This window comes from Oryzias melastigma, linkage group LG21 (assembly GCF_002922805.2).
Source record: "Oryzias melastigma strain HK-1 linkage group LG21, ASM292280v2, whole genome shotgun sequence".
Lineage (NCBI taxonomy): Eukaryota > Metazoa > Chordata > Actinopteri > Beloniformes > Adrianichthyidae > Oryzias > Oryzias melastigma.
This window is the reverse complement of record NC_050532.1, coordinates 11,110,285-11,125,605: the sequence shown is the minus strand read 5'-3', so window position 1 is coordinate 11,125,605 and position 15,321 is coordinate 11,110,285. Positions and strand designations below refer to the sequence as shown.

At 35.9% G+C, this 15,321-nt stretch overlaps 1 protein-coding gene across 5 annotated transcripts in view; it reads left to right on the top strand.

Annotated features, from left to right (window-relative positions):
- The window catches only part of LOC112155374 (nck-associated protein 5), a 51,975-nt gene that overhangs the window by 11,902 nt on the left and 24,752 nt on the right, over nucleotides 1–15,321 (top strand). For all 5 annotated transcript variants that reach the window (XM_024286950.2, XM_036209751.1, XM_036209750.1 and 2 more), the window contains exons 2-7: nucleotides 1,367–1,501; nucleotides 4,868–4,958; nucleotides 5,558–5,713; nucleotides 7,487–7,555; nucleotides 9,558–9,596; nucleotides 10,426–10,545. In XM_024286950.2, the coding sequence (XP_024142718.1) occupies nucleotides 1,473–1,501; nucleotides 4,868–4,958; nucleotides 5,558–5,713; nucleotides 7,487–7,555; nucleotides 9,558–9,596; nucleotides 10,426–10,545 (504 nt within the window). In that variant the 5' untranslated portion in view covers nucleotides 1,367–1,472. The remainder of the gene's footprint in view (nucleotides 1–1,366; nucleotides 1,502–4,867; nucleotides 4,959–5,557; nucleotides 5,714–7,486; nucleotides 7,556–9,557; nucleotides 9,597–10,425; nucleotides 10,546–15,321) is intronic.

The following is a 15,321-nucleotide window of genomic DNA, read 5'->3' as shown; positions in this document are numbered from 1 at the left end:
GTGTATAGCAAAAAATATTGCCCTTTATCAGTAATTTTACCAATCGTTTTTGTTATTATTATTATCAATCTCATATTTTTGAATTAGTAATTAAATTTAGGTAAAAGAAAAAACCCATCACAGAAACACATGATTAATTAAATAAAAATCTACATTGACAAGTATTTATCTTTGTAAATTAGACATTACGTTTGAAGGGCTTAGAAAGATATTAAAGTTATTTCATATCTGTACATTATCTGATGCTCTTCTTTGACGTAAATATTCTGGTCAGTGTGGTGTCTCTTTTTACTCTGAAGATGGCAGAGTGGAGCTCAGTTTGTATACGGCTGAAGATTTTACTCAGCTTACGACACTTTCTTTCCATTTCAAATGAACAATAAAAATTATGATTATAAAATCATTTATATTAGTCCTTAACAGTTTCCATAAACTGTGCTGTCTTTATTTCACCACAACATCTGCAAACTGTTAAAGATGTGATATAAAAACAGTCAAACAATATTTGTATTTAGTAAAAACTGTTTATTTACTCATTTTAAATCCTTCCACCGATTTAAGTCCTTGTTGTGTGCCTGGTTGCCTGCTTTAACATGACTGGATTTGTCCTTGCTGCTCCACAGTTCTCTGTGACATTGTTACCCTGATACAGTGTGGCAGGTAAAGTGAGTCACAGTAAACCAGCTCTGTGGCTGGAGGCTACTATCAAAACATTGAAACAAGAAGTGAGACTGAAATGGATTAAATATATGCAGATTTTAATGTCTACATATATCAGGATGTTTTTTAGTCATTGCTTTATATTATAAGTTGCCTCATTTAAAATATCACGAACAGGGTTCACCCACAGTTGACTCTGGGTCACTACCAAAATCATTTTTAAAAGAGCTGAATTTGCATCACAATCAGTGGAAATACTTTATTCCTCTATATTAATCTCTTTTTTTTGTTTCTGATGTCAGTCGAGTCCATGCTTCGCCCCCGGCTTCGCTCTGAGCCCTGTGGCTCCGCTGAGAGTCGGCTGCTTCCCTTTTCATGAGCCTCATTTGTAGTAAGAGAGGCCCGCTCAATATATGGATTATCCAACCTCAACCAACAGATCTGTTTTTCCTGACACTTCTGAAGTGATAAACAGGCAGCAGAGTAGCAGAATCTGTTGACATCAATTTAGAGGAACAGCTTGTGAGGAGGGGATGTAGTGCACACGCTCAGATCTCCTCCAAACAAGTCAACCAGCAGTCAAACTGTGCCTTTATAGACAGAGTGAGAGCTCACTGGTGAAGAGATGCAGCAAATCTTTGGAGTCTTCGTCTGGATTAGTTTTTTGGCAAGATTAAGAAACTGTGTTTACTCCTCTGCCCTTCAGCTACGCCACAGAGTCTGAGCCATAAGCATAATCCTCAGCTGGAGAGCAGAACATCTGAGTTTGGAGAGAAGGGAGAGGGGGAAAGTCTCAGCAGGGTGGACGGCAGATGGTGACACTGCAGCAGCACTTCTCCAGGTACCACCACCTCCACGTGAACACACACCAAAGCACTCATACTGAGCTTATCATGGACTATAATGGATGGAAACTGTTCACGTTAAAGCACACTTTAAAAAAAACAGTTTGTGCTGACAAATATTACAAAAAAATACGATTATTACTTGGTTCTTGTATGATTTTGAGGCTAAAAAAGTAGTATTTGAGTGTGTTGTTACAGTATTTTCTATGACAAGAAGTTCACAAAAAATGATAATGCAAAAAAAAATGATTGAAAGATTGATTTTAATCTAAAAAAAGATTAAATATGATGTACACATCAAGCACTGTGTGGTAATGACTTTAAGTCGGGTGTTTACAATCCACAGGAATAAACTTGCAGAACAGGAAGTCAAAAATTTACTTTTTCTAATACGGAAAAAAAAAGGAACATAGAACTAAAAAAACACCAAATTTACAACTTTTAGTTACACTACATTCTTCCATGAGGCATTTGTTTGGACTGTGGGAGGAATCTCTACACAGAAAGGTCCCAGCCGGGACTCCAACCAGGGCCTTCTTCCTGCACTGTGCAGCCCCTAAAACATTTCAGAGTGTAATTTTATGTTTTTATAATTCAAAACAAGCCCAATTTAAAGTTCAATTGTTAACAGTTTCAAATGTTTTATCCTAAACATCAGATATTTTACTCCAGAAATGGGCTTTGTATGGCAGGCCCAGCAGTTTCTCATTCCAAGAACATCAAATTATCAGTCAAATTCAATGGTTATTTTAAACTCTTGAAATCTTATTGATAAAATTGAATTGACAGTTTTTCTATTTCTTAAAAAGTAGACTTTTTAAAAGGACTTCCAGCTATAGTTTTCCTCTTTCCGACTACTTGCTGCAATACAACAGCAAATTCCACTTCCTTACATTGCTGATGGTCTTTTATAACCTTTGAATAACACATGCAGCATTTCTGAAACGCTACTGGAGTCACTTTTGACCCATTCTATCATCCCACCTACTGATTTTATTTTGGCCGGGCCTGCTTCGGGTCAGGGGCAGGGGAATTGGGGCTGAAATCCCTTCCGCCATGATCACAGTCAGCAGTGCTACCGGCTGCTCCACAAACATTAGACAGGAGCAAAAGCTGCAGTGGCAGAAAAAGTTCAAAATGTCACAGTCTAGGGGTTTAAAGAGAATGTTCTGGCATTGTACACAGCCCTTGAACTATCACAATGTCAGAAAACTTCACTGCAAAATGAAAGTTAATTAAAGAGGTTGTTATAAATCTTTAGGAGTCTTATAATGAACTATGAGACAATTGTTTTAGTGATATTCGGCTATATAGATAAAATTGAATTGAAATCCCTTAAATCTTCCAAAAGTATTAGAAATCTTAATCAGAGAAACGTTTGTGTGTCTGGACATGTTCAATTAGCTTTTTTGTAACTATATTGGACAAATGAGCCTCCCCTGTAGCTCCCATGATGGGAAAAGGAGGTAGCTGTCAGTGTGTTAGCTGAAATCCATTATTTTTTTTATTGATTTTGGCTCTAATTATTACTTTATAAAGTTATTTTTGAATAATTGGTTAAAAAATGACCGTAACACCAGAAAGAATATAATTTTAACCAGAACATTTTAGAACATAAAAATAAAAATTGAATTTTGTTGAAATCAAGTTTTTCTGACAAAGTCAAAAAGCCTTAAGTGATTTTTTTTTTCATTTATTTTTGTTGTTTGTTTTTTGCAAGCAAGAAACTAAAATGGGTTGTTGCTGACCCTAACACAAGACTGTGACCTGCCCTGCATATTTCTGTTACAAATTTACTCTATTTCAAATGTTTTTCTTTAGTCTGCTCCTGATTCACAATGATTTGAACACATTATTACTTAGAAAAGTAATTTTGAGATTAATTTTCTTTATATATCATCAGAAAAATCCAACAAAAACATGTTAAAAAATCAAATTTTCATTGAATCTGGACTCAAAAAGGAAGTAAATATTATTCTTAAATTTGCATTTAAACAGTGCAATGATTGGTACTTTGTGTCCCAATTCTGCCTGCATGCATGTAATATTCCAAAAATCATTGTTTGTAAATCAAAGGTTGTGGTTTTCGAATGCATTACTTGCAGCTCTTTTTACTTCGCTGAACGCACTGAGGCAGGTCATCACAGGAAAAGCTCATTTGATGATGATCTCCGTGCAGTCGGTGCAGAATTATAAGGTGTGAAAACGCGCTGTTAGGATTATCATCTTCACGTTCCCTCTTTTCTACGCCGTAGCTTCCAATTAGCCAACTGCATTACCACATCCTGTGGACTGGAAAAATTTACAACTTACCCCAGACACTGCTGGCTTCTCGTCTCATTTTGAGCCTTGTCATAAACTATCACACGAAAGGAAATTTAGTCAATGATCCAAATGTAAGCAAACGCAGAGCCCCATCATCAAAGTTCTCTATGGAAGACTGGAGTCTGAAACCGCTGACAAAATGACTGAGATTAGATTTTAATGTGAACAGAGAGTAAACACAGTCTGTGCATAAAGGAGGATTTATCCGCAGCACTTCTCCTGGTAGAATAAAAAAAGCTATTTTTAGAGCCTCTCTGCTTTTTTTTCATTTCTCCATCTTATTAAAGTAGCAAATGTTTACACGCATGACCTTGTTCTGTAGTATCAAGTGCAAACAGGATGTACGAGAAGTTCTGTTGGGAGTTTAAAAATCAAAGTTCTAAGACTTTTGAACCTAAAAATTAACCAGGATTTTGAATTTGAAGGCTGCACAGCTCTTCGCCCATCACTCTATTCATTTAGTTTTATCATGCAGCCCACAGCATGGTCCATCAGGATGTTCTTTTCTGTTTGTGTAGCTAAGTAACAAGGAAAGATGAATAGCATTTCATGCATGGACAAGATAGACCCATTCATTCATCTTCTTAAGTTGCCCTTTAGTGCAGAGTAACAAACGTCTGCTGGCCTATCCTGTGGTGCGCTTCATGGACAGGCCGCTGTCCAGCTTAGGGTCACGCAGAGACGAACAACTCCACTCATTCTGAAAGAACATTTTCATTGCTTTTTATTCACAAATGCTTGAATTTGAAAACTCTCCCATGCTGTTTAATAAGCATGTGAACGCCAAATAGAAAACATTTTTTGTGGTAAAATATTGTCTGAAATAAAATATAATGTTTTGTCAGTTCTGATCTAATTCATTGGACTAAAGTTTGCAATTATGTGGATGGACCTCCACTATCAATAAAAAATACACACTTTAGTGTGGTTTTGTGCAAACATTACCAACTATAAAAGTTGGTATATATATAAAATACTTTTTTGCATCACAATATTTGAAGGAATTTGTCATATTTCTGTCTTATTCTTGACCACAGCATGGAGGAGACTGTGAGAACTCTGCTACAGAACCAGGACACAATGGAGGGGCCCAAAGTGGATCCATTGGATTTAATGAAAGCATACAAGGTTGGCCTGACTCCCCATTCACATTTTTCACTATCTGTTTGTTTTTGTTCTGTTGAATTCTTTACTGGTATTACGTAAACTGCCTAAATGACACAAGCAGGTTTGTTTTTTTATGGGTATAAACTGCTGTGAAAATGCATGTCCCATTCAAAAAAAGCAGCTTCGTTGATGGTTTTTATTTAAAAACTTTGTGGTTGTGTGAGCAACCTCATAAAAACCAGTGAACGGTGCAGTAAATGTGAAAGGCTTTTTTTATTAGAGGGTCTCAACAATATCCGTCTTTCATACTTTGCAGCTTATTCTGGTCTTTTCATCCCAGACATTCTGCTTTTTAACTTAATGCTGCATTATTTACAGTTGTAACAGTTCAGTTCTCACATAGATGAAAAAACTTGCATCGCTTTATTTAAAAGTTATGTGTTTAATTCTTCAAACCATTTTTGTTTTTCAAATGTTGTTGACAAAAGCTGAAACTGAGCAGTGGACGTTTGCTGCAAGCATTTGGCATGTTGTTTCGGAGAGTTTACTTCTGTTAGAACTGGAGCTTCCATCCTTTTTCTCTCTGACTCCGAGGCATGCATCTGTCTTTTTCCGCACAGGATAAACTCCTGGAGGAAATGTGGAAGCAGCAGGACAGTCTGGAGGGTCCCACAGCCACAGCGGCAGAGATGACTGCCTCACCAGAGGCTGGCGGTGGATCAGAAGGAAACTCAGAGGACAGCAATCCCCTGCTCGAGCGCCTCCGAGCACTAGAGGTAAAGTGGATTGCACGGTCTACTTCTTACCCTTTCTCCTGTTCCACACGCTGTTACACCTACAGTTTAAAGTTTCTCTTTTGGATTAGGACACAAAGGCTAAACAAGTCTGTGCTTTACCATGCATCCATCCATTTTTGAAAAAAATAGTGATTAATAGTTATCCTGGAGGCATCAGAAGAACAGAATTATTCTAATCGTAAGAAAACTGACAGAGGCTTATATTTTTGAAGATGGAGTTTGAAGTAATGGACTACGGTGGCCCTGAAGTGCAAATCGTTCCAACAAATCACTGAACGCAAAAACATAAAAGATCACAAGGACAATAGAAAAAGCAAAACAAATGATAAAAAAACACAATTCCAATAAAAATCAAGCAAAATAAAAATGAAATTTTACAGAAATCAATTGAAATGTTACAAAAGCTGAAACTGGAAAAGATAGGTACTATGGAACATTGCTAATTGGATGATGAGTGTTTTTCAAATTCCCTTATACTAATAAAGGCTTTATGATTATTATGGAGTTTATACAGCATCACTTCTGGGCAAATAACGTTTGGCTGACGAACATTATCATCAGTGTTGTCCCATTGTACATACCTACGACGGAGTAGGCTATTAGAGCCAGTTTACAAACAGTTTTTTCTTTTAATTATGACTAAAATCTTATAGATTTACAAGAAAAGTATTGTACCTGTTAAATAACGAGAGCAAAGTGAATTATTTATTAATTTTAAAGTCATAGGCTAAATTCATCACTTTTATAGCATGAATTTATGAGAATTAAAGTTGTACATTTATGAGAAAAAATTTGTAATATTACTTTTTTCTGTCGTAGAAATAAAAAAAAGCAATAAAGAATGGTACTGAACAATTTTTCTTATTGTGTTTCGTCTTTTATTAACATCTCATTTTAATTTCCGGAAATTACCTTTGTTTTCCCAAAATGTTTTGTTTTTATATCATTTAATTTTTTGGGAATTGTGTTTTGGTTTCTGGAATTTTGTTTAAATTTCTAAAATGTAATTTTATGCATTTTTTTAAATCATCTGTTTTGATTTTTGTAATTGTTTGATTTTGTTTTTTTAAATATGTTTTTGCATTGAGTGATTTGTTGAAGTGATTTGCACTTCAAGGCCACCGTAGTAAACCCTCAAACACTTTTTCGCCTTAAGACAAAAACTTAGATTTCACCGGACTGTATTTGGTCAAGAGTTCATAAAGAAATGCCATCATGACAGGGTCCACAAAATGAATCCTGACTATGGGCATTATCCTACACTCATAAAAAAGACGTCAAACTGAAGACTACAATTCCTTATGCTGTTGTGTTAAATGACATCAGCACACATTACTTTGTTTGTCTTATATTTTAATATCGATTAAATAAACAGAAGTACTGATATAAAACATTTGATGTGTTTTTATCCACACTAACAGCACTAATGCACCTTTAAAGACTCACTACAAACTGGTTCATAAAGGTCATGTTGATTCCTTGCTGCTGTGAACTCACTCCACTCCTGTGTGCCTCACTGGTTAATCTATATGCTGTGTATGATCCAGAGCTGTTCTGGCTTAGTCCAATGAACTGAGGAATTTCTATTAAAGGAAAACAGTGAAATGGACCTAAAACATATATTTTATTCCTGTTTGTAGCTTTTTTTTGGTTCACATTTGATCTATGCTTTTTCTGCAGACTCCTCAGTCACATTTTAGCTTTAAGCTTTCATGTGTTTCAGGAAGCTCACTGTTATGTTTGTACCTGCAGGCGGAGAACTCTGCTTTGTCACTGGAAAATGACAACCAGAGAAAGCAGTATGAACGCTGTTTGGATGAGGTGAGTGCTGTCACAGCACTTCATTTCTCTCAATGTTGTAACCACACGTTTACACTGCCTCACAGTGAAGCATCAACATGTCGGTGGGTTTATAATATCTATGACATCTGACTCCCAGACTGCTAAAGTGTGGCTGTGGTTTAATAAAAAACATCATAAAATCCTTACATTTGAGTGTATTTGGCCTCACAACATGAGTAAAAGAACTTGTATACCCCCAAATTGTCCAAAGTCTCGCTTGAAATATAAAAAAGTAAGGCAAAGTACTTTAAAAACAACCATTTTCACACACAGAAATGTGTGAATGTGACCTTTAACACAAGTTTTCACACAAAAGAATATTTCTACAGAAGACACTGCTCCAAATGAAAACACTTTAGGGAACTTGCTGTTCAAAAGGTTGAACAGGAAGCAACACTTGTCCAGCTAAAGCATGAATGTGACACAGCAGAGTGGAAGGTGAGCCTGTCACCTCAGCTGATGCTGCTAATGCATGGACTCAGAAAGACTAGAGGGTTTTGTGGGTCCTTGGAGGCCAAACAGTGACTCACTTAGACATTCTGTCTTACAGGTTTTCTGACTGCACTCCTCCATTCAGTGCATCTTTAATTCAATTGATTTCAATTCAGTTTAATCACAAAGGGACGGTTCACATCTGAGGAGGTTTCTGAGTACTAAACATAAAGCAAAAACATTATTAATTTGGTATGGATCACTCCAATAAAGCCAGTTTATCTTAATTGATTATATAATTGACTAATAGACTAAACTGAGGTTTTTGGTGTAATTTCTCGCAGGTGACAGTGGAAAGAGAAAAACCTCTACAGGAAATATTAGAAATAGATCAAACTTAGTAGGGGTGACCATCTGCTCTGACAGGTTCCAGTCTAAGAGAACCCTGTAGAGACAAGAGCAACGAAATAAAAGAACATTTTTAGTAAGGCATTGTCTTCAGCAAACTGTGAACAGGAAAGGCTCCAGCAACTATGTGGTGTCAAAAGGAATTAGAAAATTGATGAATGTAGTGAGACAAACATTCAATCTAGTAACTGAAGCTGTAAGAAAAGAGTAAGCACAAAACCACTGGACCATCTGGTAGATATGTTTGTGACTGGAGCAGTAAGCAGATAAACTCAAATTCGGAGGAGTTTTTAGAAGACAAATAATTGTTTAGTAGCTGCAACATTATGATGAATAAAACTCAACATCCCAAGAACCTCGGCTGTGATTATAGCCATAAGTCTTTGAATCGGTGAGAAAAAAAGAACACAGGAACATCTGTCAGACGATGAAATATATATGTTGGTAACTCCAACAGCAAATCCCTCAAATCTCAAGAAAACACAAAAATACTGGAACATCTGAGACGTACAAGCTAGTGACATCATCAATGACTTAAATGAATGTGTGAGTATAGACAGAATAAAGATCTACAATAGAGAAGGTGTAGAAAGATGTCACTAGTGGATCCTAAAACAACACCTGGCTTTATCCAAAAGGATTTTGCAACAAAGGGATTTTTTAAAATGTTTTGGAAAAAGTAGGTCAGTATACTGACGGGTCTGTTGTCATAATAATTCAATACATTCTAGTTGAAATTTCTTTGTTCTGTTTTAGATTTTTTGCATTCAAACATGTGAGATTTTACCTGAAGGGAAAAGTTGTTAATTGTTTTAACATTTAAACAAACAGAAAAAACACTTCCAGATTGTTTGCATTTTTTCCTGAAAGAAGAAACTCTACATTGGCTTTACATTTGAAATCTAGAGATGAAGTTTGAATAGTATCTGTGTGTTTCTCTCAAGTTTGACTTAGTGATGCAACTGCATCTCAATTTGCAGCCTCACAGTTTTCTATATATATTTTCAAGTCTCTTTCATGGTGTTTGATATTATTTACAGGCTCCCAGTATCTTTCAAAGCTCCTAAACTAAAAAAAAAATATTCACACTCAAATATCCTTTAAAACTAATATTTCTCTGTTTTTTTGCATGTGTTTTTAGGTGGCTAACCAGGTGGTCCAGGCGCTCCTCACACAAAAGGTCTGTTTTTTTCTGAATTTTCTTTTTCTGAAGTATGATAAACTTAGCCTGTCACATTAGTCGATCGCAAAATTGGGATTGCAAAAATTGTAATGTAAATCTCTCCGGTAATGGCTTGCTTTGTAACTGAGAAAGCATCAAAGTATGAATCTTCTTTCCTGAAAAGTAGATTTTTTCTGAAATATATTGAAACTAAAGTCTGATGTTTTTATAATAACTTATTCTACATACATATTACATATGCTGGATACCTGTTTGGTCCTTGGTGGAAATGCATTACATAAAAACTGTCACAGTAGTAGAGTTAATACTAATAATAAAATGTAAAAGGTGAAGCTTTAAGATTCATCCTAGTTAAATAAAAAAAATGTACAAACCAAATTTTATTTTTACAAAAACAAGAGAGAATTTCAAATAAAAAATGCAACAATTTTATTTGCAAATTTACAATCATATAAACAAGATCTTGCAGTGATGAGCATAATTTTATTTTAGCTCCTATTAAATTTAAAACTCTTAAAAACATTTTATTGACAACTTCAATTATTTTTCCATTTTTTAATTTTTTCAGAGAAAAATTGTTTAAATTGATGAAAAAATATAGATTTGTGTGTCTACCTAATCTACCTAATTGAAAAGAAAATATTTATTAAATGTTCTCAAAAATCACCATTTAATGTCCTATAGGAATCATCAATGGAACAAATCTTTACATAAAGTTTCCAGAATGCATTTCCATCAAATACATCAGCAGACCTTTTCATAGTGAGTGATAAATTTACAACTGATACACATGACACGTCCCTAAGGCCCCAATTTTGTTCTTCAGGACTTGAAAGAGGAGTGCGTGAAGCTGCGGACCCGCGTGTTTGACTTGGAGCAACAGAACCGAATACTGAGTGTGCTGTTTCAACAACGTGTCAAAATGTCTGCTGTTCCCATCTCCCAGGTAGGAGCAGATGGTGCAATGGATGCTAACACACACAAACAGTCCAACCCTGCTCCAAGGCTGTTTGAATTTTACATGAGAAGTGCTCTACTTCTGAGGGTTAGGAACTTTCAGAAGGACCACATAGAGAGAAAAAAAACTACTCGAGTGCAAAGATGAGCAGATTTAACGTTGGGAATGCATGTTTTTGTTCCTCTTTTAATTAGAGAAGTTACTGTCAGAATTACTCTAATTGTGAGCTCTTCGTTTGCACTCAACCTTTGTTCCTTTAAAGTAAAATACTTCATGGAGAGCTGGACGTTTCGTCTGATGGAGGCGGAATGGTTAGAGCAGAAATCCTCAGGAGAGATGATCACGTTCTTCTCTTCAGCTTTAGAAGGGTCTTTTATCATCTTAACCAAACTGACAAATAGTTCCTTCAGTCGGTGAACTTCTATCTACATTGTCAAAATAAAGCCTTACCTAATACTGAGTTTAGTCCATACTAGACGAGTGTTACAGTTAGCAGCTACAAACAGTGCTAGATGAAAGAATTTTATTTATTTATTTATTTATTTGCAACTTTAATGCTAAAAGAGAAATTTATTCCAGTTTCTGAAATCCATCGAGTGCTTTTAGCCTCACCACTACTGAGCGGTTTGTTTTCACGGTACATGCGTGGTGTAGACCGCCAGCGTGTCATTGCGTCATTGTAGTGTAACGACTAGAAAAGCAACAGCAATGGAGTTCGTCCAGCAGCTCGACTTTTTCTTGCTTTACTTTTTGTGCATCGTGTATAACAGGAATTTAATGTTGTTTGAAAGAAGATTGTGAGCAGCTAAGATGAATGCCGCCATAAAAAGGACAACGGAAACGCTAGATTAGCGCTATAGTGGTGCTTTCTAATGTTGCCATCACTTTCTGCCAGTTCATTAACCTTCCCGTTCCTTTTCTCTATGGACCTATAACAGATGAGAGCCTGAAGACGTACGGGTCGGTACTGTTTAATGGGACAATGGAAACACTCAAAATATCGTACCGTACCGGACCGCTTAGAAAAACCAGGCTGTCCTAATTTCCCTTCTGTGACAATGTTAACTTCTTTCACTTTTGACATTTGTGACTTTTGACGAGTTCCCTTCAAAATAAAATACAAGGAGTCACACAGACTCCTCCTCCTGCATGAGATTTATATGTATTAAGATTGAAGAAAGTCAAACATGACACTTCCTATCATTATGATATTTTTTCTCTTTCTACTATCAAATGTAAACGAGACAACATTGGTGTTGAATTCATTTATTTTAATCGCTTTATCCCTTGTGCTATCCTAGAGATGTTTACAGTAAAAGCAGTTCATCTGGAACGCACAAAACAGCACGCTGAACTTTGTTTTTCAATTATTATTATTATTGTCTTCACTGATGTCCGTGGCAGACATAAAATCCTGTCCACCTTTGTCATGGGAGTGATCACACATCAGTGTAAGGGTGGGGTCATCTGGGCCCCATAAGAGAGCACAAGGATTAAGAATATTCTAATAATAAACCATTCTCAGTATTACTTTTCTTGGTTATCTGAAATGTTAAAAATCAAAATATAAATGGCAAAGCTAAAAAAGCTAAGTAAACTACAAACTCATCATTAGCATTTTTATTTAAAGTCAAAGAGCAACAATGGAGGGAACTTCTATGATGATTTAGGCCAAAATTAAGCAAAAAAAAGTGGTTACATTTAAAAAATAGATATTCTTTCATGATGGAGAAACAGCATCATGTAAGCTGGAAATACAGGATGTGACGTTTTTAAATAAAAATACACAAACCTGAATTTAATTGAGAGTCAAAACGGTTCTAGAGAGCTACAAAGATGTCAGCTCCACATTTCTGTACTCTCCTCAGGCTCTACAGGCATGTGTGCATTACTAAAATGATTTTTCCCTTTTTTTTTGGGCTTACAAAATTCCTGCCGAGTTCAATAAGATCAGCCTCCTGCACCTTTAAATTTGAGATGACTGTTACTCTCCCTGTGCGGTCTTAAATCTTTCACGCCACACTCGCTTTCATTACTTTGACACTCACACAACATTGAAACCTGCAGTTTTTGTCCTAAATTAACTGAATCCTGGAGCTCAGGTTTCAGGGCAGCCATTAATCACAGCGGCAAAAAGCCTCGGAAAGAGTTGTGGTTGCCAGATATGTAAATGGAGCAAAAAATAGGCAACGTAAGGAAGGTTTGCAAAGCATTTTAGGCAGAAAGCTCTGAGGAAAAATAAATCTCATTTCATTTGCAATTTTCAAACAAAAAAAAAACATTAATTTTGATGCACGCTATGTTCCGCCTTTTTAGGGAAGACTTTAGTGCATTAAAAACAAGAATCTGAGTAATGCTGCAAAGGTCACTTTCAATACTTAATTAAATTGACAGCAGGTTTGAGGATTTTTTGGAGCCAAAAACTCTTATAGTGAGGACATTTATAACTGTTCAGGTGACGTTTCATGATGCACTGATCTAACAAATTGATGCATATGCAAATAATGTCTTGATTTCTGAACAAAGCTGAGTACTTGTTTAAAAAATTGAATGGACTCTACCTTTGTAGTCTTCAACAGGATCGTTGGTCACTCAAACACTAATGTTTATTGATGACGTCATCTACTAGCCAGGAGATACCAAGTGTTGCAGTACCTCTAAAAACCACTAGAGGCAGATTATAGAGGATGATATTTTTCCATCCACACTTCATGTTAAAAAGACAGACTTAAAAGTCTCATGCCAACAGAATTTTTATCGAATGTAAAACTTTAATGGTCTTTTAATTGTGATTGTGCAGTTTTTAGCCAAAATCAAAAGCTTGTGTGGTTTTTTTTAAAGACGTATTTTGTGCAGAGCAACAGGTATTCATTGGAAATTCGCCTCTGAGTTCTGGGCGGGGCTGTGGGCACAAAAGTAGCCCTCTGCTGATATCCCATCATCCCTTTGCTTACACTATCTCCCGCTAACGTAAAGACCCTTACAACCCCAAGTTAGCATTACTGGTGCAACAAAAATGGCAAACAGTATCAGATGGATCAATGGATCCATTTGTCTGCAAGTGAATGCATCAGATTGAAGTGGAGCAGGGAGTCTTTGGCCTTCCAATTTCAGTTGCTATGTCACAACTAAGAGCAGGTTTTCATCTGCTTCTGATTCCTCAGTATTTGAATAAAGACATACTTAGAAAAGCAGTTTTAATCCTGAATTCTTTTATATATGTCCTCCATCATGAGGAAAATGCTACAAGAATGTTAAAAACACCAGAAACACAATTTTCATCAAAGTAGGTCTTTAAAAAAAAAAAAGAATATACTTCAGATTGTGGTTTCCAAAGCTTTTTTTTTTTTTATTTTATTTTTTTTTTGTGTGTTTCTCGCTTTGTTTATTACTCATGACAACTGTAAGGTTGATATTTCTATTTTTTGTTTCTCAAATCAGCTGCTTTGTTTTTATTATAGTCCAAAAGCTTGGTCTTTTGATTGGCTTTCAAAATGTGGTTGATTTGTGCATAGTAAACACGGATCAATGTTCCCTTCCCACTTTAGACTCATGTGGTGACTTCAAATAGCAACCGTCTATTGTTTTATATGTCTATGATTGGGAATGAGCAGGTACCTCCACGCTAAAGAACTGGTGTGAAAGGACTTCTGTGACAGTGGTTTGGGGCAGGTTTACTGATTTCATATCATATTTAAAAAAGAAATAAGCCATGCAGACAGAAATGTGAGGTAATTAGGCTACAAGGCGTATCTCTTGCTGTGATTGAACCAACAGGAAAACACAGGTTTACTGAAGCTAATCACAAACACTGACACTTGAAGTGCAGAGCACCGTGCTGCTTACTTGATTATTTCGATTAGGATGCAGGGAGGCAGCCATCAGCCAAAAGCCCAGTCCTGACACTACCTTAATTTTTGTTCATTTCTTTTACTTAAATAATTTGCATGGGTGTTCATAAAGTCAAAAAACATTAACTATTTTAGGCTAAATTAGCTTTAGCTACTCAGAAAAGTAAGCACACGGTTCACAAAAAAATGAGAATTACATGGATTATTGTTGTTTTGTTTTTTCTTAGCATGAAGGGTAGGGGGGAAGAGATTCAGGTTGAAACAAATAGACTCATTTTGTCAATATTCTCTTGTTTGGTATATTAGTGCTCTCAAACACTGCAAACTGTTGTTCTGGAACACAGCTCCACAGGATGTCTTAATTTTGCTGTGGAGTTTGTTTTTGTCTTTAGAGTCCTAAAGAACTGAAGAATAAACTGACGTTTAGGGAAGATCAGTATTTAAAAAAATGAAAGTTTCATCTAGACTTCGTTGTACAGGAAAATGAGAGTACCTTTTTTTGTATTTTGGGCAGTCCTAAATGTGACATTTAAGCCACATGCAGTTTCACTCTAAACACTCCTACAGCTCGATGATTTAAGTTTAATTTTAATATTCTAGAATTCTTAGAGTGGGCTTGTTGTGAAAAAGTGGACCTAAAACTCTGAGGACGTACCATTATTCGCCAACCATGCCTTATTCTTTGTTCCATCACATCACAATAATGGAGAACATCGAGAAAAGAACAGTGCCACGGCTCTGTCTTTTGGTTTATTTTAAAGCCTTTATCCCCTTGAGCCTGAATTTATTTCCAGCTATGAAAAAAACAATCACTTATATGTTTGCTTTTAAGTAGATGCTACATTTAGATAATTTTGGAGCCGAAGTAGTTTGTGACAACAGGCGTTAAGGAGTTATAGGAGAGCTAAAAAAA